The sequence below is a fragment of the Caloenas nicobarica genome, chromosome 2 (genome assembly GCF_036013445.1).
Source record: "Caloenas nicobarica isolate bCalNic1 chromosome 2, bCalNic1.hap1, whole genome shotgun sequence".
Lineage (NCBI taxonomy): Eukaryota > Metazoa > Chordata > Aves > Columbiformes > Columbidae > Caloenas > Caloenas nicobarica.
This window is the reverse complement of record NC_088246.1, coordinates 39560165-39584676: the sequence shown is the minus strand read 5'-3', so window position 1 is coordinate 39584676 and position 24512 is coordinate 39560165. Positions and strand designations below refer to the sequence as shown.

Sequence of the window (24512 nt, the reverse complement as noted above, 5' to 3'; positions counted from 1 at the left end):
GGAATAAGTTCACTGCCATTGATACACAACATGGGTCAATGCTGATGGCATCACCTCCATCCCTCCACACTATCTTTGCTCTGTAACACTGTGTTACCAGAATTTAGCAAAACTTGACTACACTACAGAGTCAAAATAATTTTATAGCAACTGTGAATCATTAGCGTAACGCAATATTTTTCCAAATTTACGAGAGAATCATTGCATTGTTTCCTTTCAGAAGCAAATCAATGTAAGAACATATTTCTCAGAGCACTGAATATTCCTAGAGAAATAATAAATCTTAATATTTCATATAAAGTAATGAAAATTAGATAACACATGAATAGTCATGTTTCTCAATAGGTAAAATAATTTCTAAAAATGTGTGTTCTACTTAGAGAAAAATATTATGAAAACGCATTCATTCATCTTTCAGCCATGTTGAAATCAGATTGACATAAGGAATGCTTGAAAAGGTCTAGCTTTTCCAAAATGTACCTCTGAAAATCCAGAAATAAATAAATTCAATCACAGCACATTAAACCAAATTTAATTTTGAGGACAAAGTATGCTGTCCTCTAGATTTCATGTTTACAGAATGTGGACCAATATGTAAATTTAAAAAAAAATTACAAATAAGAACTACAATAGATTATCTTTCTATGTCATAAATTAATTTCTTCTTTGGAAAGCTAGGAGTTTTCTATATTGAAAAGTGTACATGAGAGACACAGTTCATATAGGTGTGACTCTCAAAAAATTTATCAATGTTGGTTCTTATCAATGTTGTTGCAATTCACACAAACCTTCCTTTTTGTCTTCTGCAGCAATCTTCACTTTTGTGTCTGTTATGTCTTTGAAAGAGGCCAGAAAGAGTACTACATCTCCTTTTTCATTCTTTATTGGAACAATATCCAGTAGGCACCAGAATGAAGACCCTGCAAGGATAAAGAATGAGTTTAATTCAAACAGATGTCTTTCAGCAGGACGAGGAGGGGGGCGGCGGGGGTTGGCGGGAGAAGAAGTGAACCGCTAGAACTAACGTAATTCTGAAAAAAAATTCTTATTTAGGAGGTCAGTATTCAGGGAATCACAGATGTTCAGCTCATGTAAATCTCTTTGCATCATTGGTTGAAGCTCAGTAATACTGCTCTCTCTAGAAGCAAGGCATTAATTTAAATGCAAAATTTATCTACAGGGATCATTAATAGAGTTTAATGAAGCTGCTTACTCCTCTGAAACCATGCTTCCTTTGAACTCTCAAGTGATGTTGCTTATTTTACTGGAATAACTTTCACTTTGTTAACTTGACATCTGAAGCTTCCATGTTTACTACAGAATCATTCTACCTTTATCATCTGACTGGATACTCATTAAAATCTCTTGACCAACAACCTGATAGTCAGAGCATCATTCCACTAATTCAAAGATATTTAAACTAATCAGACATCAGATTTAGTATAGAAATAGAATTAACTCACTGCATGTTACAGATGGTGAGATTTATAGTACCACACATCATCCATAAAATTAATACCAGCTATCTTTGTTATTGTCTATAATGTTCACCTTGATGAGACTTAAGTTAGACAACACTGAGTTTGACAATATTTTTAATTCATGTCAATCTTTGCCCACACCCGCTACATAATTTTACTGCTTAAAATGAATGGTATCATCACTAATTGTGTCACATGTCCTGTTTGCAAGGTATGTTGTTCAATTTGAGTTTGCCATTAATGCAGACTACTCAGAACAGAAGATAAGGAATGTCTAAGTGCTGATAATACACTGGAAGTATGACAGAGATCTCAGCAAACACCCAAGATCCCAATCCCATCCATTCTAGGATAATTCTGCCCAGTGCCAGTCTTTTGTGTTCAATTTTGGAGTATCAACATTAACTACCTCCACCCACCATCAGCTTACTTATATTACTCATAAGATATGTAAGTACTGCTACAGTATTACTTTTTTAGGTTTACGTTTCTTTTTTGGACATGTCTTTACACTTCCGTAATTGTGCTCCTTCCCAACATACTTTTTTTGGCATTCATACACAAGCACGAGCCTACTTTCATTCATAAAGGCAACAGGAATAGTTCTTCGGACCATGGCTGTCACAACTGACTGCTGCCAAATAATCCACTGAGCTTTAGAGGGGTCCTTAGGAAGAGCAAGCAGATTAGTCACTTTCCACTCTATTCTCTTTCTTCTCAACTCTGCAGTCTTGAAAATTAGCTGAATGCACTGTGCTCACGGTTCAGCTTTCTAATTTAAATTTTCAACTGGAAGTTCTCTGACTGCCTGTTGAAGGCTGCAGGCAAGCGTGGGAGGACAAACTGCAGCTTTCCTTTTGAAGGACCACCACAGCTGAAGGTTCAAAAGTATGCCTCAAAGGAAATTAATCTGGTTCTCTCCTTCCTGGTCAAAGTTTCCAAGAGGCAGACAGGCAGCTCTGACAGTAACATTACTAGTTCAGTCATCAGATAATGCTTGCACTTAAGGTATTTTAAGAAGGGAAAGGGAGAATTAGGAACAGGAGGAAGGCTGGAGAAGGAGATAAAAATCATAGGAAGAATCAGACTGGCTTTATATTGGGTTTACATATTCACTTTTTGAGGCTGAAGACAGAGAAAGCAAAGAAGCAGTTTTAAAATAAGGTAGAACCTATTTCAGAAGCAAGACGTTTCTGCTGTTCCTTTTCCCAGTTTAATTTTCCGTCCTTAATTTTTGTACAGATTTAACTCTTTTATCAAAACCTCTGGGAAAAACTGCTCAGTGCTGTTATTGTCAGAAATGTTAGAGAGCCACCACTCTATCAATCTGAAGTGATGCATTCGAAGAGAAGAAGTATTAAGCAATTTTACTTTCCTGCTTAAAAATTGAATCAGAGATCTCTACAGAAAATCCTTATAACTATTAAACTGGCCAAATTCTTCCTTGTAAAGTTACGTTCTGCCCAGCTATATTCCAGCAGTAGTTTCAGTCGGACAAGAAATCACTCTCAACTTTATCATCAGCCATGTTCAAATAAACCTAACCCAGTTATGCTAAGAAGCACACCTGGTAATATTATACGAAATGATAGATTTGTAGGTTTAGGGAAGATATTGTAACATGGTTCATCATTACAAATAGACACAAATCCATCTATAGTTTCATGTTTTAATGCATTCACTCTTTTGTTTAATCGAAGTGCATTTGAATTCTTTGCAGGTGAACACTGGTCACTGAGATCATACCATGTCCTGTCATCATTTAATGTCATCTGCTGTTTCTCTTCAATCACATTTTCTCTCATTATCTGTCCTCATTCTCCTCTTCTGTAAATATACCTGAAAATATTTTAACTAAGCAATGCAAATAGTGATAAAAAATGGCATGCACTATTACAGAAAACACATGCCCAACACATGCACAGGCTACTTCTCTTCTGAAGAGTTCCAGGCTAGTGCCCTGCAAGGTGGAGCTGTCAGTCTTGGCATTACTTATACACTCGATCTTCAGAAGCACTAAATTGAGCTGCTTGGTTTGGTTTTTTATTGATTGGGTTTTTTGCTATTGTGGGGTGTTTGTTTGGTTGATGGCTTTGTTTATTTTGTGAGGGGTTTGTTTGTTTGGTTTGTGGGGTTTTTTTTTTGGTTGGTTGGTGGTGTTTGGTTTGGGGTTTTTTTGTTGTTGTTTGTTGTGGTTTTTGTTTGTTTGATTTATGCTGTTTGTTTGTTTCTTTTTCTGTTTTTACTCTGAAAGAAGCAGATGAATATGAACTACTCTTCAGGACCAGAGGAGATGATCCAGTAGTTTGGGTCAGGACTAGGTCAATATGTGCTTGCGCTCTGTCAGGAGCAGAAGTGTGATATTTTTCACCATTGAGGAGAATTCTTGAAAAAATATACTGATCCAATGCAATCAGTTACATAGCTTTTACTGAAAGCTGGCATCATATAATTCTGTAAGCCAAGGAAGTTTCCACTCATCAAAAAAAGTAGTACCTTGTTTTGTTACAGTTCTTTTGAGTGCACTCATCTGTGAAACTGAAATTCCTTCCCTACTTCAGATGATGTATACAAAGGTTTTCTGTATTGTCAAGAGTTGTCTATTGAATACATTTCTTATGGAGATATATAGATAGATATAGATATATAGATATTGATACAGATATAGATATTTAGGCGCTCTTTATTGCTCCAAGCCACCACTCTTGAAGAAACAGTCTAATCTTTCTCCTGCATTATGAACTGATGGTTCAAAATATATTTTAATATCCTCAAGGCTTATAGAAGAACATCACAGGAAAGGAGAAAAGAGACTAAATGAAGCATAATCTTACCACAAAGTAATTTAGTTATAGTCTACCTTTTATATATACATAAAAAAGAGTGCTTTATCATCACTCTCTCCACTACCCTTTCTGCCTTTCCTTGCTTGGACAGCTAGAAGTCTGTTCCCAGACCGAAATCAAAACAAAGGTCAATAGACCAAGGAATTTGAAAGGGAGACTTTATAGAAAACCATGCCATCAGGATGCCAATAGCCTTCAGAGGCAAGCATTCCTTTCACCAGAAAATAAGGCCTGCTTAAACCAAGGAACATATTCAGAGCATTAGGCCTATTGATCAGCTATGCGTACTCAATGTACAGCAATACTTACTCAATCTTTAGTTATGCCCATCCTAGACAACGACCAATGAAACACGCTTTGGTGCATATTTGGGTATTGCAGAGGTACCATAATACAGAAATGGAATGGTATTATTGGCAACAAGCTTATTTAATTCTTTAATAAAATTATTAAATTCTGCATCCACCCCCTCAAAATTTTAATTGAGATTTTCTGCAGTAAGTATCTTGTTAGCCACACATATTACCATGATTTACTTAGAACCAGTGATAAAGATGCAAAACTATGTTCTTCTTTTGCTCTAGGTAGCCTGGGAATAGTTTTATCTAGCAAGACAAGCTTAGGTCTTCATTTTTTAGCCATGAGTCAACCATCAACTTCCAGACCTTCTTGCCGCACCACCCTCCAGATAGACACTGAGCCAGCTTTTATTGCTCCTTCCTTCACTCAAGGGCAGGAAACAACAAATGAACAAATTCCTGTGATTTATCTACTCCTCTCTGTAGTGAGAAGAATAGGGATTAAGATGCAGAGCTCTTTTGCAAAGCTCTGCATCTGCACATAACATACCAGACTAACCAAATGAAATCTTTGATAGTCTAAGAAATCAAGTACCCTAAGAAAAAATAGAAAGTGTAAATGTTTTACATATTAGATATACAAGTCTTGTGGCACAAAAAAAACCCCTCTTCAAGTTAGAGTTATCATGATGTCTATGCATAACAGGGCAGAATTAAGTTGCACAAGACACCATAAATCTGGCACAGTTCTTTACACTTCAATACTTGACTTTATAGACTCAATGTATTTTTAAGCAGATGCAAAAGAAAACTTAAAACACACCACCCTATTTCCAGGGATTTGTTATGTAAAAGACAAAGATAAAAATATTTCCATATAGGTAACTGTAATAACTTGTCAATAAGGTTGATGATAAATCTTTAACATTACAACACAGTCTCATTTACAGAGTTACTAATTCCTAGCAAAATAAACCTGCTGCTGGATACGTGATATTGCCAGAGAAGTTTTGGTTTGATCATTTCCACTTTTCCACTGCAAAAAGTGTGAACTCCGAGACTGACAGATCAGGCTGCCAAAGATTTTGCCTGAGGAAACTAAACTGGCTCTTTCATTAGCTCATCCAAAGATTTCTGGCGTCACTGATAACATTTGGTTCTGAATATTCTGTGGTTTCGACAAGGTGTCAACATTTTGTTGAGGAGAGCAAAGTACAAAGAAGAAAACAATGCCGTAAAATTGCAACTGAACTAAACAGAAAGGGAATGGAGCTGGAAGAAAAAGTATAGCTATAACTATAGTAGTTTCTCTCTCATAAAAATCATATCTTTGACAGTGATCAATTAACACAGCTAATGCAAGGTTTTCCTGCTTTAAGCAAATAAGCACCTCATTCTTCTCCATTATCTCTGCAAAAATCACATGTATGTATTAACAAAGTCTGTCCATTCTTTCCTTGAATTCTGCTACTGTGGATGAGAGCCTGTGTGCTGTATCCTGGTGAGTGTCTTTGGTCTGATGATATTGCAAGAAAACTAACATGATCACACATAGGCTATCGGATAATTGACACACGTCATCACTGACGGTTGTGCTAACACTTTCACAAGAGTCATAAAGAAGACTCTAGAACTTGTTTACCCAGATTCTGTGTGGCCAACAGGTCATTCTTGTATCCTGCAAGTAACTCTGCCTACAAGTTTTAACAGTCAATGTAAATTCATTCCAAAATGTCTTAAGCCAGAATACAATGGTATCCTAAGAACTTGGTAGAAAAAAGATACAGTCCTGTGGAGTTGATGTAGAAACTTCCATTAAAAATATCCCTGCATTCCTTTGCATATTCTATGGAGTACCATGTGAAATTATTCAAATCTATCACACCTTATCAGAGAATGTGCAAATACCCCCTCTGTGTGTTTCCACAAATACCCCCTCTATGCTCTGCTCCTTCTACTGCCAGGTGTGTCATTCTGCCCAGTGCATCTGACTTGTTCTGTCATTACTGCTGTGATGGAGAGAGGGAAAGAGACACTTTTCTGCACAACAATCTCCTATCCTTGCTTCTCCTTCAAACTGCTGGTGTTAAGCAGACAGGGGCTTAACTCACCACCTCAAATTCTCCATTTATTGCTATGTGGACACAGACTGCCTCTGTTATGGCAGATCTTAGTTCGAGTGCATGACTATTCCATCCTTAGTGTTCTTTACATTTTTTTATTTTATGCAACTGCTAGTACAGCCTGCAGTGCACATTTTAAGCAAACTGATTCATGGACTTCTGCACATCTACATTTGAGCCTACTTTACTGAGCTTTGCTGTCTCTCCTTTCATAACTCCATTATTTTTCCTATTTAATGAAACATCGTTTCAAAATCCTCTAGTTATACTTGAGTTTTCATTGAGCAAAACCAGAGAAGCTAAGCAATTCCTTTTAAAGCCATGCGGCATTCATTATCCTTATGTGTACTACTTACTTTTTGTCTGCTCTAATTTCCTTTTCCTATCTTCATCCAGATTAGAAAAGAAAACTGCGTTTTAGGAAATAAGTACTTCCCTGATGTAATACATTTGCCAGGTTACATTTATAACAATTAGCAAAATACACAGGATTATTTAAAAAACTCAATGAAGTCGGTGAAATGCATTCTGTTTAAATGTAAAAGGCTTCAGAGCAGATTTATGAATATTAGCAGTCTGCAACTTATCTTCCCCTCCACCCCAAAGATCATTACTCTGTCATGGTCATAATATTACAAAGCTTTGAGCATTTGCCAGCTAACTGCTGTGAAAGTCCTAGTTGAGGTAATCTATTCATAGAATTAAATATCCAATATCTATAGTTAAAGTGAGAAAAACAAACACCAAACAAAACCCACAAAAATACCCACAAACAACAACAAACAAAACAAACAAATAAAAACATTAAAAAATATTCTTCGTATGAAGAGTTTCAGAACCAGTCAGACTCAATCCTTCCTGAGCAGTCTAATCTTTACTTTCTCCCATTGAACTCAATTTTTTTCTTTGCTTTGGGGTGAGCAATCCCAAAACGAGAAAAGTTTGCTTTCCCTTGATTACTGTATTTTTGAAATCTATTGTTAGAACTGTGTTTACAGCCCATGGTACTTATTCCTTTTGGATTTTCAGAGCTCCTAATCCAACATATAGATGTAATCACAGCAGTAAATATGATTTCTCAGTTGACTGAGGGATGTACTTTTGTGCCTTGGAAATAAAGCAAGAATTTTTTTTTAAGCCAATATGATCTCTTATATACATGTATGTATGTATGGGTGCATATATATTTTTATATATATATGTATATATATATATATATATGAAAAAAGTGTATTTATACACACTTTAAAAAATTTCAGTTTCTGCCTATAAGACACCTAATCTTTTCAAAATTGCATGTGATATTTTGACACATGAGTGAGGTGTACCCCACATTCATCTGAACACAACCATGTTCTCAAATGACATTACTGTGCTTTTAAGCTCATCATTTTATTCTCTTAAAAACAACCTGCAAAGATGACACAAATTTTCCTGTAAGCAAAAGCATAGCAATACCAAAACATATCACTACCACTGATAATTTTCCAATTTTCAGTTCACATAACAAGTGATAACAATATAAACAAAAATATTTTTATGCAAGATATATTTGTGACCCTGATTCTGATGTCTCTGGCAGTGGCAGTCCCTGAAAACAGAAGGTCTGAAGTCTGCAGAATGGGAGGACTCCCAGTGCTGGGAGAGGTGCTGGTCACAGCCTCATGCTTATTCATAAAGTTTTCAACAGACATGACATGGAGAAAGAGGAGATTCTGCTGGTTAGTTGTCCGCTTACATTGCAAAGCGCCACTTTAGAAACCGATCATTTATTTTCCATCGCTTTTCTCACGAGGTTAGGTTGGAGGAGTTTTTTGCTTATTAATAAGAGTATCAGTGCCTCTATAGTTCATATACATTATTTTAATTTCACCGTTAATATTCACCAGCAGTTTTAAGCAAGTTTGACAATTTTCTGTTGAGCCTGTGATTCAAGAACTTTAACCTGCACTTGACATGCTGCCCACTGGCACCTTTCTGAAAGGAAGGAGCTACAGGTGGGACCTGAGAAGGGGTCAAGTTGTGGATCTGGATTGATACCTCCATCCTGTCAGGTTTATGTTTTTTGTACAGAAGGGTTTTGAAACACACGCTAAGGAATTACATAACACCGTAGAGAGGATTAATCTTCCCAGTTCGCCACTTGAATCCATGTGAGCACATGTTCTAAACAGCCCCTGAGCCTGCCTGTTGAAAAGAACTACGGTAACCCCACCGGTTGGTGGTAGTAGGTTTTAACCTTTTAATTACTTAACTGCTCTATAAAGTCAGTCTGCTTTTGCAATTCCTTAGCTGAATCAGGTTTGATAGATAGTGCTAACATGAGCCGCCTGCTGCTCTTCCAAAAAAACACGGAGCTAATGCAAGAACTCATTGCAATTGTCAGTACAAGAGGTGGCAATTAGTCTGCACCATGATCCAGTACATGGATTTGCGGATCATGAACAAAATAAGGAAATGTCAGCAGAAGGGAGGCAAGTAGTCATCAGGAGAACTTGTAATTTGATCTTTCTTTAACCAAAGAACGGCCTAAATCATGGTGAGGCACGGCAATACAAGTCACCTTGGGGCTACTACCTGATTTAAAGCTCATAAAAGGTAGCCTATCAGCAGCCTCAGAGTGACCATAAAATTGGGAGAAAATTTGAAGAGAAGAGAGTGACTGGTTTGATGTAGTACAAACATTCCACTGCAAAATAAATTTCTACATATCTTCCTAAAAATGGATGTATAAAAGTCAGAGTGATGAAATATATCTTAAAAAAAAAAAAATTAAAAGTGCATACAGCGTTATTAAGAGCCATTCATATTAAGTGCAGCTGGAAGCCCAGTGTGCCTGTGTTGGAAACACTTATCTGTAAGCATCTGCAAGCAATGAAGAGCCCGTCATTTTGTGACAATGCGGTAAGCAGCAGGAAACTCTCATATGGATTCATTTACTTATCAGTGTGCTTATAGGAGAAAAAAAATTTTTTTCAGTGAATTATGCTTTTAATAAATCATGTTGCTATTGAAAGCTATTAGCCAGTGTCACCACGAGTGTCACCAAAACAAAGTCTCAGCGCTGTCAGTAAGCAGTAGTCTTGTTGAAGCCTCATTAAATTACAGCAAAAGATCTCAGATGTTTTAGATCACATTGCACAGAAAGAATTTTACTGCCTTTTTTTTTTTTTCTTCTAACTGAAGTTGACCCCCTTGTTTTTTTCTCCTCACAGGCTTCCAATGACTGCTTCACCCGAGGCTCCCCAGAGCTCTCTGCCCCATCTTCCTCTTCTGCTGCAGAAGCTGGAACTGTCTCTAAAACACCTATACACTTCAAGGCTACACATTACCTTTCATCAGAGGCTATGGGTCAATCAAGTGAAGTGTTTGGACAGAAAAGGAGCCCAAAATTCCCTTTTCTGTTGTGAAACAGAGGAAAATAATGACATGCCTTCTGTCTACATCCACAACTATATTGCTTTTTAAGAGAAAGACTTTCCAAAGATCAGTGAAGCTTCCTAATGCCTACTGAGCTATACAGAAGGGGAGGAAAAAAAAATAATAAGGAAAAAATAAAATTGGAAAAAGGAAAAAGAAAAAAGAAAAAAAAAGAGGATGCTTTTATAAAGATACAAATTATTGTTTATGACTCAGGATACTGCAATTAGATATTACCATCAGATTAATTTTTCAGTATTGCTTGTTCTTTTTATTCCCCTCCTCCTATATTTTGTAGTATAATTTAGATAATGTGAGCAAACCAACCACAAAAGCTTTTTAGCTTTCTTATTTTTAAGGCCATGTTTTTAAGGCAGAGCAGCAGTGGAGCAGTAGTGAGGTCATGTTGCTGTGAACTATCCTGCCAAGCAACTTGTCAAGAGACTTCCTCTACGTTAGTAACTAGACGTCACTAGAAAATTGATGTCTCTGTACAAATTTTTTTTTCTATTTTTTTCCAGTTACAAAATTCTAATAAATTCCTCTTCTCTAACTTCTGGGCTTAACATTTCCTAAACACATGGTGGATTTCAGAAGATTTGTTGAAACAGAGAGTCAGTTCATATTAAAAAGGTACCATACAACTCCTGTGTTTCAAAATGCTACAGGATATTTTAATTTTCAATTAAAAGTAGGTTTCTAAGCTTCTTGATGGAAAAAAGGGATATCATTTCTGCAGTGAGCAAAATACTTTTTGTAGAGTAGAAAAGCTTTAAGAAAACTTAATTTTGTTTCATTTTAAAGGAAGTTTATTTTCCTTAAATTTCTTTACAATTAATTAAATCTTCTATAATTTTAAGATTAAGCTCATAATCTTAAAAAAAGCTTTCTTTGTTTACTTAATGCAAGTCACACATTTACTGCAAATGACGTAACAGAGTCTTTGTTATCCTGCAACCATAATATTCAACTGCAACCATTGCAGAGGCTATAGATGATGTCTCTTGGCTTGAGACTTATTTCATTTGTCTGTGGCTGTCATTGCCACTCATGTGAGAACACTGTTACACCTAGACTTCAAATTACCTTTTGTCTAATGGTATCCAGTAACTTGGTAAGAGGCTCTGACTTTCACCTTTTCTCTACTCATATGAAATGATACAATACCTTGGCCCTGACCTTCTAGGTAAGGATTCAAAGTTATTAAAACACATGTTCTCCTATACTGATGAGAAGAGCCAAAATACTTTGATATAATCATATGACTCTTAAAATTAAAAAACCCAAGCAACCAAAAAAAAATATCCACAAACAAAACAACAAACAACAACCACCCAAAACCCCCCCCCAAAACAACCAACAAAACCCCCCAGAAACCAAACTCACACCTGCATCCTGCCTGCCTTTCCCAAATCTTCATAGGCCAAGAACTACAAGGCACATACCTAAGACATACCTCAGAAAGTGTTTAAATCAGTTTACATGTAGAAGATGACAAGGCACCCCTTGAGTCCCCATGGTCTATCACATATGAAGCAAGCTATGCTTGGAGCCAAGTCGTAAGGCAACTTGCAATGGTGGTCCCAGCAACACCCACTCACTCCCGTCCTCTTACAGCAGGGATTTTTAATTGTCCACAAAAGACTGCACAAACATACCTGTTGCTGCAGTGCACAGATACAATGAATACCAAGGTGAAGCCTCTCAAAAGTCCATAAAATCAGAAGTGGCTATCACTGATTACATAGCATTTCACACAAGTTACACATACACAGAAAGACGACAATTTCCTTACGATGAAGGAAGGTTGTAGGACACGTCTTAAGAGGCTGCGCATAAGAAGAGATCTCTTTAAATACTACAAAATCATTTTTGAGACATAGAAAATGAGTCTGATGGGGTCATAAGGGAACCAATGTATGACCTTGGAGAGCTTAGACTTGACTAAGTAAATCATTATAGGGCTTATTGTAGCATCCTCTTAGGCTGCAACAGAAATGGAAAAAGTCCACGATGCTGCTTATTTGTACTTCAGTCTGGGGGATTGTGAATACCTTATTTAACTACATGTACTTGCTGTTGATAAATTTCTGCAGTGGTCTGGCAGGGAGAAAAAGAAGAGTTGGTGTAAACGTAGTTCCTCTGCATAGTGTCCATCTGCTTTTGCATGACTCAAAGAAAGAGATCCAGTGAGTGAGTTATTTTCTCATAACTCACTTGAATTCAAAAAGGTTAGTTAGCATTCAATTATCATAATTGACAAGTTAATTTGTTGCAGATGTTTTGAAGAAAACATAGAATTAATAAGAGAAAAATAATTTAAGAAATCATCTCCTAAACTATATAAATTTAAAACTTTCTGAAGAAGTCAACAATCATAAAATTTCCTGTCTTTTAATAGTTTCCTTTTCTGTTTGTCTTCAAAAACCCAATACAGCTGTGATGAATAAAAAGTTAGAAACTGACTGAGGAATCCAAACAAATACTGAAACTATGATGAAAAGTGTATTTTGAGTGGGATTTTCAAAAGACATTTCTCTCTGAACCTGTTTTTGCTGGTGTCACAGTTCTAATACTGCTCTGTGCTAACATGACAGAAAATATCCTGGATGAGAAGGTACAGCCAGTTTATCCTATGCTAAGGATTTGGTAAAATGCCAAAAGGAGAACACACAGAGAGAAAAGTTCCTAGTTGTTCCACTTCTAGTCATTCCAGGAGGATTGCTCTCTAGTTTTTTCAGAGTACAACTGTTGAAGATCATCCTTCTGCTAAGATCCAAACCCAAATGACAAAAAAAATGAAATCCTGCATTTCATCCCACAGACAGGTAATCCATTTTACTCATTTCCCTACCCAAGTCCTTGTATGCCACTCTTACTTGCTGCAGTGTCAACTCAGAGCAGTTTGGAACTTCCATGAGATTGTATATGGGTTGCTGGAGTTGCTTTAGTTATAACGATCATTCCTTTAACTAACAGTTACTGAGTAGAAGTGTTATGTGAACTCTTAAATGATGGTTAAGTAACTGTGAAAGGCCCTATATTCAAGCTTACTAAATTCAGATCAAAACTAGTATGAGCTTTAAGTACCAAGCTTGAATCACTACTTGTTTAGAATGAACAGTCTAATTTAATGATAAAAAACAATATCAGGTTTAAACTGAGTTTAAATCAAGTACAAAATACTGAAAAATGTGGCAACTAAGAAATCAACCCATATTCAATTTTGGAAGCTTGAATTTCTTTCTCAGAAGAGGAGACATACATGGGGGTGGCGGGGGGCTGGGGTGAGAAATATTATTTACAAATTTCTAGCTTCTACATTTTAGATCAAATCCAGAAGAAGAAACCAAGAATAAGTTATTGTCTTCATACATCTATTTCCCTCATAGTCATTTCTTATCATAAAATTGTACTCATTATTAAGCTTTTAAGAAGTATGTTAAGGGCATTTCAGTCTATTCTGTGACCTCAGAATTATCCCTGAAGCTGAACTTCTATACCTGAAGTTATCCCTGAAATTGTTCATTTGGTCTTGTAGCTAGGACTACAGAGCAAGGCTGTACCTCTGAATATTGGACTAAAGTTTCACTTTGACACCCCAAAGTCCTAACAAGACACTGAAATGTAACCCTATGACAACTAGATGTTGCTAGTTACTTGTGTCTCATTGACCTATATTCTTGCCATTACACTGGGCAGTAGCCCAATTGACAATTATTTTCAATATCAGGTAAGCCTGGAGGTATCTATACAGTCAGCCTCACTTCTATTCCTGGAGAAGATTATGGAGAAGATTGTTCTGGGAGTTATTGAAAAATATCTAAAATGACAACGCAATCATTGCTCCCAGGCAGTATGTGTTCATGAGGGGCAAGTCTTGCTTGTTCTATGACAAGGTTACCCACCTAGCTGACCAAGGGAAGCCCGTTGTGATCTTGTTGGATGTCAGTAAAGCCTTTGATACTGTCTCTCACAGTATTCTCCTGGACAAGATGTCCAGCACACAACTGAGTAAACACACAATGCAGTGGGTGAGCAACTGGCTGATGGGCTGGGCTCAAAGGGTTCTAGTAAATGAGGTTATGTCCAGTCATGGTGACCAGTCACTAGGGGGGTTCCGCAGGGATCCATCTTGGGGCCAGCACTCTTTGATGTCTTTAATAAATGACTTAGACTTGGGACTTCAGGAATTACTAAGTTTGCTGATGACACAGAATTAGGAGGAGCTGTCAACACTCTTGAGGGCAGAAAGGCCCTGCAGAGGGCTCTGGACAAACTGGAGAACTGGGCAATCACCAACTGCATGAAGTTCAACAAAGGCAAGTTGTGGCAAGTTGAACATGAGCCAACAGTGTGCCGGGCAGCCAAGAGGGCCAACTGTGTCCTGGGGTACATCGAGCCCAGCATCGCCAGCCGGGCGAGGGAGGTGATTGTCCCGCTCTGCTCTGCACTGGTGCGGCCTCACCTGGAACACTGTGTGCAGTTCTGGGCGCCACAGGATAAAAAAGATATTAAGTTGCTAGAGAGTGTCCAGAAGATGGCTATGAAGTTGGTGAAGGGTTTGGAGGGGAAGCTGTATGAGGAGCGGCTAAAGTCACTTGGTTTGTTCAGCCTGGAGAAGACGAGACTAAGGGGAGATCTCATTGTGGTCTACAGCTTACTTACAACAGGATGAGAAAGGGCAAGTGCTGATCTCTTCTCTTTGGTGACCAATGACAGAACCCCAGGGAATGGCAGGAAGATGTGCCAGGGAAGGTTCAGGTTGGACATAAGGAAAAGGTTCTTCCCCCAGAGGGTGGCGGAGCACTGGAACAGGCTCCCCAGGGAGGTGTCACAGCCCCAAGCCTGACAGTGTTCAAGAAGAGACTGGACAACACCCTCAGACACATGGTGTGACCTGTGGGGTTGTCCTGTGCAGGGACAGGAGTTGGACTCGATGATCCTTGTGGGTCTCTTCCAACGCAGGACATTCTATGATTCTATGATTCAGGGCCATTATTCCCGAAGTTCTTGTGTCTCAAAATATTTTAAAAACATGTTTCTGCAACAAGGCCTTTTTTATTTTTTTCCCCCCCTGCCAATGTTGACTAAGCCTGACTGCTTCAGAAGTTCAATTTCTCTTCTGAAAACAAAACAAAACACAGCAAATCCAGAATATTTAGCTAAAATGGATGATTTACCAAATTTGATGTCCTCACTTTGTAGCTCTGCCGAAAAAAACAAGGCTAGTTTTCAAGATTTTTTTTTTTCTTTTATTCAAGAACAGTCTCATGTTATTTTAATACCTGTTCATTTCTGTTTCCCAATAGTACAGGAATACATGAAAATGAAAAATATAATAGGTAGTCTGGGAAATTTTTTATTCATACTCAGAAAATGTCTTGGAATGGCTTCCAGTCAAATTATACACAGGGATGCAAGCAAGATGTATCGTGGGAATTCTTTTATTCTAAAGAATTTCTCTACACCTATTTATCTGTGGTTCAGCTAAATCATTGATAAGCAAATTGATCTGCAATTTTTCTTTCTGCCTGTATTAATCATACCTATTATACCTTTGAAGCCCCTCTTCAAAGTGAAAAGGAATCACAATTTATCATTCAGGACCAAGGAGTGAAATGAATATATTAGCTTTGCATCTTTACTTTACATTAATTGAAATCTCTTCTCATTACGCCCACTCATCACTATACAATACTGGAGAAAAACAGTTCTTATTTTTCTGGATTAAGATTATTTTTCCATACATACAGACATGATTTACAAATTTGAAACTACTTTCTTCAAACAACCTTCCTGAAACATGAGTTCAAGGTACTATAGGAATCTCTTCTAAATGCTAAAAAACAACAACCACCACCACACCTCCACCCAACCCTCCCTAGAAAGATAAGAGAAGGAAGATTTTAGCAGCATCCTCAGAATAACTTCAAAATTTGATACTGTGAAAAACAGCAGTCATCAACACAAGCCAGCTAAGCAACATTTCTCTTTTGTACAAGTGAGGGAAGGTGAAGCTACCTTCTCATAACACCCTAAATCATTGACTATCTTGTCAATATATCCCTTTTACTTTTAGAAAATAACTTTTAAAAATATTTAATGCAACAGGAATAATACTCAAGGGGAAAATGTTTCATTAGCAGAGACATAAGTAAGATCTATGAGGAAAACACATAGCCTAAACAGATGCCTAGAAATTCTAGCCTGATATAAATGAAAAAAGCTGATGAGTATGTATCATAGGCTACTTTCTTCTATTGCTCACTCATCTTGAATATGAAATTATCTTTATAAATGTCTGATAATAGGAGTGAAAGCTTTGGCAGTGCAATGTAAAATTTACTGAAGTCATAATCAGGTATAAATTTTAGAGCAGTTATAGTTTCTGAAAACCATTATTATTGTATTCAACCACTGTCTTCCTTAGGGTGATTACTAATATCAATGTTTGAATTACAGTTTCAGCAATAAGGGGTAAGGATTTCAGTATAAAAAAAATTAGAAAACAGTGTCAGTGCAGATAACACAATATCTCACAATACAGCTTAAGACCCTGAATTTCTTCTATGCAGCTTTGTAACTTGTATAGTTATATAAAATCAGTAACACTAATATAAACGTAGTCTCAATGTGCACCCAGCTGTCTTTATTCAAATCTATTACTCTAGGTCTGATTATAGGCATCTAAAATCATTACACAGAAATGCATACTGTATATTATATGCATTAATATTTATCCTTTGGGGCTAACAAAACAGGAAAGAAAATCTTACCGTTCTTCTTATAGAACATGATTTCTCCCTTGAATTCTACCTTTTCCTCCAATGATTTCTCAATTTGAAGAATCATCTGCTCATTTGTTTCAGCACCAAGTAAAAATTTACAGCTGCAGCTCTTCTGCATGACTTCAGTTCGTGCAAATCCAGCAAGCTCACAGAAGCCATCTGAGCAGTAAACAATAGGGAATCCTTTAGCCACCTGAGCATTTGCAAGGATGAAGTTACTATCTGTAGAAGAACACAAAAGGAAAACTTGAATTACAGTCTGAATTCTATATCATTCAACGTAATACTTCCTTTAGCTTCATAGGAAGGCACAACTGGATGTACATTTAAAAACAAAGTCCCAATTGCTTGCAAACAAGAATGCAACTTCTGTTTTTAGATCATTAATCTGAAATGAAACCAAATCTAAGTGTCCACAGAACACCTTCATATGATGGTTCCTCATGGCTACGTACAGCTTGCCTCATTGCATTCTAAAGAATAATTTACCAAAAATGCCTCTGGGATGGATGTTAGCACAATAAAACAGCCAATTGAGCAAAGACTGGTGATGAACACAAAAGTCTTGGAGAAATTTCAAAGGTGCTATATTATGCTGCCACTCAGACTCCTCTGTAGTCTCAACAGACACAACTATGTCATAAGAAATGTCAACCTCTGTATGCTCTTAATAAGCTGAAGTTGATATTTATCAACAATCAAATGGATTTATTTTATATAATTTTGCAAGGGAATCATTCTGGGGCTACATGGAACACGGAATTCTTTGTCTTTTGTTTAATTTTTTTTTTTTTTTTTTTTTTTTTAGCATGAGGGAAAAAAAATCATTCAAAAGCACTCTCAGCTGTCTTCCAGAGCCCCACTGTATTTCCATATGAAACAAGCACATGAAAGATTTACCACCATGTTGCAACTTAATGCACTTTATATTTTTTCAGTGTATTTAAGATGCAACTAACATGTATGATAAATTCAAGAAGAGTATATTGACATGGACATCAATCAACAAAAAATGATCTTCTAATTTGAGTTCAAATCTTTGGAAAACCTTGCCACCTAATAGCTCTTTTCTATCCATTGCTAAAATGTCTTTGTAACTTTTGTACCTTAGACTCTCACCTTCAGCTTACATCAACAGCTCTAGCACTTTATGGTCTTTTTAACTTAGCACGAAGACTCCTTCCAAATAATATATGAAGTTATCGTACCATTTTTCTTGCCTATGTTTCCTTACCTTGAAGTGAAAAAATAAACAAACAAAATGGTTTATGGGAAGAATCTGTCTACATTTCACATTGAGGGAGGAAAAATATTTTTTGCTGATTGCTTATTAAGGAATGTTTACCTTACAGCTTGCTAGCGGGAGCTTAGGAGCAGTCTAGTCCCAAGACAGATACCTCTCATTTTTCAGAATTATGTGCATGTGGATTCATGTGCGTGTATTGAAGGAAAAATAGTATTAACTAACCCAGAATCCCTTGAAAAGTATTCATAAATTTAAAGAAAAAAAATGAACTATTTTCATGGAAAACTCAGGTTGATATGCCTAATCCCCATATAATGATATATTATTAATGAATGCGGAAGGGATGTACAGAATTAATAAACTAAAATTGAAAAAAGAAAAGGTTTGTTTTAACCTTAACTGTGACACAAGTTGTACAACCATGAAATTCCAACAGCTTCAGCTACATTATTGTTTATTTATCCTGGAGATAAAATACTATGGCTGATATTGCTAAGATCTCAGTAGTTTCAAGACAATCCTGAGGTTTTTAAATGATCAATTTGCTCATAAGACTTTGCTTCAGTTACTCACCTTTTGCTTCAATCTCATTAAAGTCTTTCAATAAATGATTGTTATATTAAAACCAACTTTTCCCATTTACAAAATAACGCGATTTAAAAATGTATTCTGGTTCAGTGCAGTGCTTGACTTAGCCTGTCATTTTTATTTGTCTAACTAGGGAATAAGTATCATTACCATTCATCACTGACATACTGCTCCCCCTGTCAACACAAAACTAAATCCCAACACTGTCAAAAGAATTAAAATCATATGCTTGCAGCGCAGTTTAATGATGGTGTTACAGTGTAAGACCTGCAGATCATACATTCCAAATGCATCTGTAGCTATCAAATTAATTTACTCCTGGGTTTCTTATTGTTTAAGATATAATTATGTGATGTAAAGACTTTAAATTCTAATTGTTGTGAATTCCATAAGGCAGAATATGAAACACTGAAAGGACAGAAAGGGCAGGGAGGATGTTCTCAGAGTGCAGGAGTGTTTGAATATCATTATGAACAGGAATACATTGGAGCTTACCAAGCATATAATGATTTTATGGAAAATCTAAGAGGGCCAAACTCTGCTACCATCTACATCAAAATAAACTTCAGGAAAATACAACCAGAATGATATTTTCTGTTTTTCTGGAGCTTGAAGTTTAAATCGAATGATGAAAGATATGCCTGCAATCTCAAATTAGTAGACTAAAGGACATATTTAAATAATTTATTGAAAAAATAGCTTTTAATGTTTAAGGATCAAGCAACAAAATTTTGCCCAATAATCATTTGTTTCATTAAATTCTTCAGTCATACTTATTAAGTGATAACTAACAATTACCTATTCTAGAAAGCAAATTTTAAAAAATCTTAAAATATTCTAGTTAAAAGTTTATTTACTTCTATAATTTATTTTCATAGCTTGGAGTCTTTAACATCACTTGCTATTCCTAGTGCACATAAAGCACCACAAAATATTTCAAAAAACAGGAACTGAAGGTGAAATGGATATCATTCAGGCTTCAGTGTGACACAAATAACAAACTCAGAATTTATTTCTGTGATCTTCAATGATAGCTAGCTAGATCTTAAAATCCAGAGTAGGAAGAATGGCATTTTATTTAGTATAATTTATTAGAAACCTATGGACAGCACTTTCGCATATCTTTGAACTTACAGCAGGAAAGTTGCAACGAGTGACACAAATTTATTAGTCTGTATATTTTGTCATAACTTTGTGTAGATGGAGATACTTCCGTAATAATAAAAGAAGATGTTGAATTTCATATTAAGTTATTTTATTAAGGATGGTTGATAGTACTAGATTACTGGTAGGATTTTTTTTTTTTTTAAGACAAGAAAACATATCCAACCTAAGTTAAAGATCTATTGAGAAAGATGTAACCTTGATACTTCGGGACTTTTGGGACTGTTTAGGAGTACAGGGCATTTGCAACAAAAGAGTAGAACTGCTGCAAATCTGTGTAAAACCTGAAAGAACAAATTTTGACAAAACCATGAGTACCAGTCTTCAGGTCAGAAATTTTTAAGTGCTTTTAGTCTGTGAAAAATAAAGAAAAAAATATCAAATTTTGTATTTGTATATTAGCTTTGGATAAAAATGCTTGGTTGTATGTTCAAGGCTGCATATCTTATGTAAAAGTGATTTAGATGTGCTTCTATTAAAGATGGGACAAGAAGCCTAGACACAAAAAAAAATCCAACAACTTTCGCTAAGATTTCCTTAGCAACAAGTCAGCAGAGATAGACCAGTGTGACAGAGGTATGTCACAACAATTCGGTATGATTTAAAAGTGTATTTGTTTCAGCTATGTTTCTTTTCCTTTACATTCATTTTTCTATGAAGATCAAATGACTTTTTCATGTGATAGTTAGAAGGAAGAATATTGGGAGCTTGCATGCCTGCATTTAATTTGGAAACAAGGCATTTTGGAGTGAATGGGACATTGATCAACAGAAGAATGACATTGTTTCCAGAAACCTCTGCCAGACATATAGCACAAACTTGGAGACAATTAAACAAGCTGAACCAGAACCATGCTAATTACACCTTCAATCACAGGCTTACACACCATTGCCCTGTGTCAATGACTATACTGATACCCCGAAATTATAACTTAAGAAACAGCACAAGTTTCTGTTACATGCCATCTGATACAGAGCGACAGGTTTGTTAAACATCCCATGACAGAGTTTTAGAGCTCAGGTAATTAAAGGAAAAGACCATTATGCAATTCTCTCTTCATAATTAGTGCACGCAATTTATCTGACTGTTTGTAATGAGACCACGTTATAATTAAACTCAGCACTCTCTTGACAAAAGGCTTTTTGCTTTAATATTGTAGCTATGTCTGCTATAAATTTTGCTGCTGTGCTTCCTCAGTTCTTGTAACGGTTCTTTTCAATCAAAGTCCAAATATTTTCTGCAAGTCTTTATATTTTCAGTGAACATCTGACATCTTGTGCAACTGAGCACAGCCAATCACTATTCTAATTTTAAATATTAAACTATTTATGAATTAAAAAGGAATACAAAAAAAGCCCTACAAAGGAAAAAAAGAATTCCCAGCAATCAAAGAAACTGCATTAATTAAACAAATGACTAACATAGTTACTCTACTGAATGGAAAACACTCCATAATTCTTCTGGATGAAAGGATTTACTGCATCTAGGTTTCATTCCACAGTTCCTACATGGACAACTTAAAAAGAGGAATCTCATTCCAGGTTCAAGTAAATTACTGTTACAGAAAACATGATCACATTAACAGTTATGATTGCCTAACTGATTAAAAAAAGCATATGAAAATATTTAGCTTTATGTCAGCACATTTAGATGGAAGTGAGCTTAATTAGAGTTCAAGCTCATGTACCAACTACTATACTTTGAATCTGATTGAGACCAAAATGATTTCGTGATGCATACACTTCCAAACTTGAAAGTTCCTCTTGAAAATCTCAGTGCTGTTAACTGGGTCACTAATATGAGGTTAAGATCTAGGCGAGCTGGGAAGAAAGTATATTGATTATACCGGTACCTCTTCCCATTCTCCTCTAAAAAAAAAAAAAAGTATATTCCAATGAGTTTACAGTTCTACAACACAAGGTAGAACTATTGCAAATTAACCTGCAAGTACGGACTGACTAACAAAGGACCCATCATTGTAAGCTGTATAATTGATTTAATTGGCCAAGTAGTTTCAAATAAAAGCTGATATTACCAGGAAATATATTCATAAAATTAGGTAACAGTTACAAATTCAGAGTACAAAACAATATTTGAAGCACCTAGCTCTAGGGACTCAGTCAAGGGTGAGCTGCTGCATCTCTCACTTAAAGAATAACAGAATCATTTAGGTCAGAATAAACCTTTAAGATCATCCAGTCCAACCATAAACCTAACACTGCCAAGTCCACCACTAGAGCACGTCCCTGAGTGCCACATCTACAAGTCTTTTAAGTACCTTCAGGGAAGGTGACTCAACCACTTCCATGGGCAGCCTGTTCCAATGCTTGACAACCCTTTCAGTGAAGAAATTTTTCCTAATATCCAACCTATCCTGGTGCAACTTGAGGCTTTTTCCTCTCATCCTATCTCTTGCTAGTTGGGAAAAGAAACTGGAATACACCTCGCTGCAACCCCCTCCCACTGAGCCTCCTTTTCACTAGGCTAAACAACCCCAGTTCCCTCAGCCCCTCCTCATAGGACTTATTCTCTAGATCCTTCACCACCTTTGTTGCTCTTCTTTGGACATGCTCCAGTACCTCATTGTCTCTCTTGTAATGAGGGGCCCGAAACTGAACACAATACTCGAGCTGGGGCCTCACCAGTGCTGAGTGCAAGGGGACAATCACTTCCCTAGTCCTGAAGACCACACTATTCTTGACGCATATCAGGATGCCATTGGTCTTCTTGGCCACCTGGGCATACTGCTGGCTCGTGTTCAGCCAGCTGTTGACCAACAACTCACGTCCTTTTCTACCATGCAGCTTTCCAGCCACCCTTGCCCGAGCCTGTAGTGCTACATGGGGTTGCTGTGACCCAAGCACAGGACTCTGCACTTAGCCTTGTTGAACCTCATACAAATGGCCTCTGCCCATTGATCCAGCTGGTCCAGATCCCTCTGTGGAGCCTTCCTACTCTTGAGCAGATCCACAATTCTGCCCAGCTTGGTGTCATCTGCAAATTTACTGAGGGTGCACTATATCCCCTTGTCCAGGTCATTGGTAAAGACGTTAAATAGAACCGTCCCCAGTACTGAGCCCTGGGGAATACCACTTGTGACCAGCTTCCACCTGGATTTGACTCTATCCACAACACTTTGGGCCCAGCCAGCCAGCCAGTTTTTTACCTAGCAAAGAGTACACTCATCCAAGGTCATAAATAATTGAAAGTGGCTTGGTGAGCACCTCCGCCAGCTTTCTCAGTACCGTTGGATGGTTCCTATCTGGCCTCATAGACTTGTGTGTGTCTAAGTGGTGCAGCAGGTCACTAATCATTTCTGCTTGGATTATGGGGGCTTCATTCTGCTCTCTGTCCCTGTCTTCTAGCTCAGGAACTAAAACTGCACTGCCAAAATAAATTCTCATTATGTAGAAAATTTCTGAATCCAGAAGCTGAAAAAATCCAATTTTGCTTTGCATTTACAGTAATACTTCGTCTCACAGTGGAAATACTTTACTGTGTACAATATTTATAGCTACAAAAAGAGTTAATCTGTAATGCAGTTCCGTGTAGAGACATCCAAGCAAAACGTGGACATCTGGATGCTAAATCATTCCCTAGTCTTATTGATAAATACAGATCATGAGCCATTTAAAAGACTCAGTGTTTAATGATCAGAAATCTCTATTTATGTTCTCTTTCCTTTTCTAATCCCGACCTCATTTGTATCCACCTGAACTCTGAAGTATAAGGACTGAGAAGGACTTTGCTAAAACAGTAGCAACACTGTTACTGCTAATTTATCACAGACCACCTTCCAAATAAACAACCAGTGCAATGTAATGCGTAAACTATAGTAAAGGAAAGGAACTTTTAGCAGAGATGACTGACATTCTTCAAAATTAAACTCCACTCGCAGAAGCAGACATCTACCCCTTTGCCTCAGAAGCAAATATCAGCTAGCTTAAGATATGTCTTTTTACTTTTCCTCTTAATATTCAGCTGGATTTACACATTCACATTACACATATTGTGCAAAAACAATGAAATATTTCTTTTCTCATACTTAAGCATTTCTGATTTTGACAAAATTTTATTTTTCAGTAAAAAAATATTACATTCTATTTAACCAGCTATATTTATTATTGATTGTGCAGTGACTGCCAGCATATAGTGCTGGTATAACTTAAAAAACTGTATTGCAGTGGTCAAATATTTACATGCTAGCACACAGTTTCATATGCATTGAAATGCTGCAAGTGAAAAATTATTTGCCAATGGAAAAGATAGAAAAAATAAGATATTAACAGTGAAGAGACGCTGCAACTCATGAGTTGCCAGAGCAAGGTAACAACGTGTGGTGTCGTCCAGAAGTTTCTTGATGGGAACTGAAGGTGCTTGTTTACTTGGCAGAACTGAATCCTCTGTCCCTGAGGAGTTCAGCTGCTGTTTGGTGTTTTCTGCGGATGCCCACTGGAGAGCAGAGTGCACAGATTCTTGCTTCCAAAGGAAGTATGTTTTGCAATTTCTCCAATAAAATACATGGAAATTTTAAGTCCACTCACCAGCCACAAG

The 24512-nt window shown here is 36.8% G+C and overlaps 1 protein-coding gene across 1 annotated transcript in view; it reads right to left on the bottom strand.

Annotated features, from left to right (window-relative positions):
- The window catches only part of KCNH8 (potassium voltage-gated channel subfamily H member 8), a 189685-nt gene that overhangs the window by 107435 nt on the left and 57738 nt on the right, over positions 1–24512 (bottom strand). Inside the window, exons 2-3 of the mRNA XM_065628355.1 lie at positions 16949–17182; positions 789–920 (exon numbers count right to left, since the gene is read on the bottom strand). Coding sequence (XP_065484427.1) covers positions 789–920; positions 16949–17182 — 366 coding nt within the window. The remainder of the gene's footprint in view (positions 1–788; positions 921–16948; positions 17183–24512) is intronic.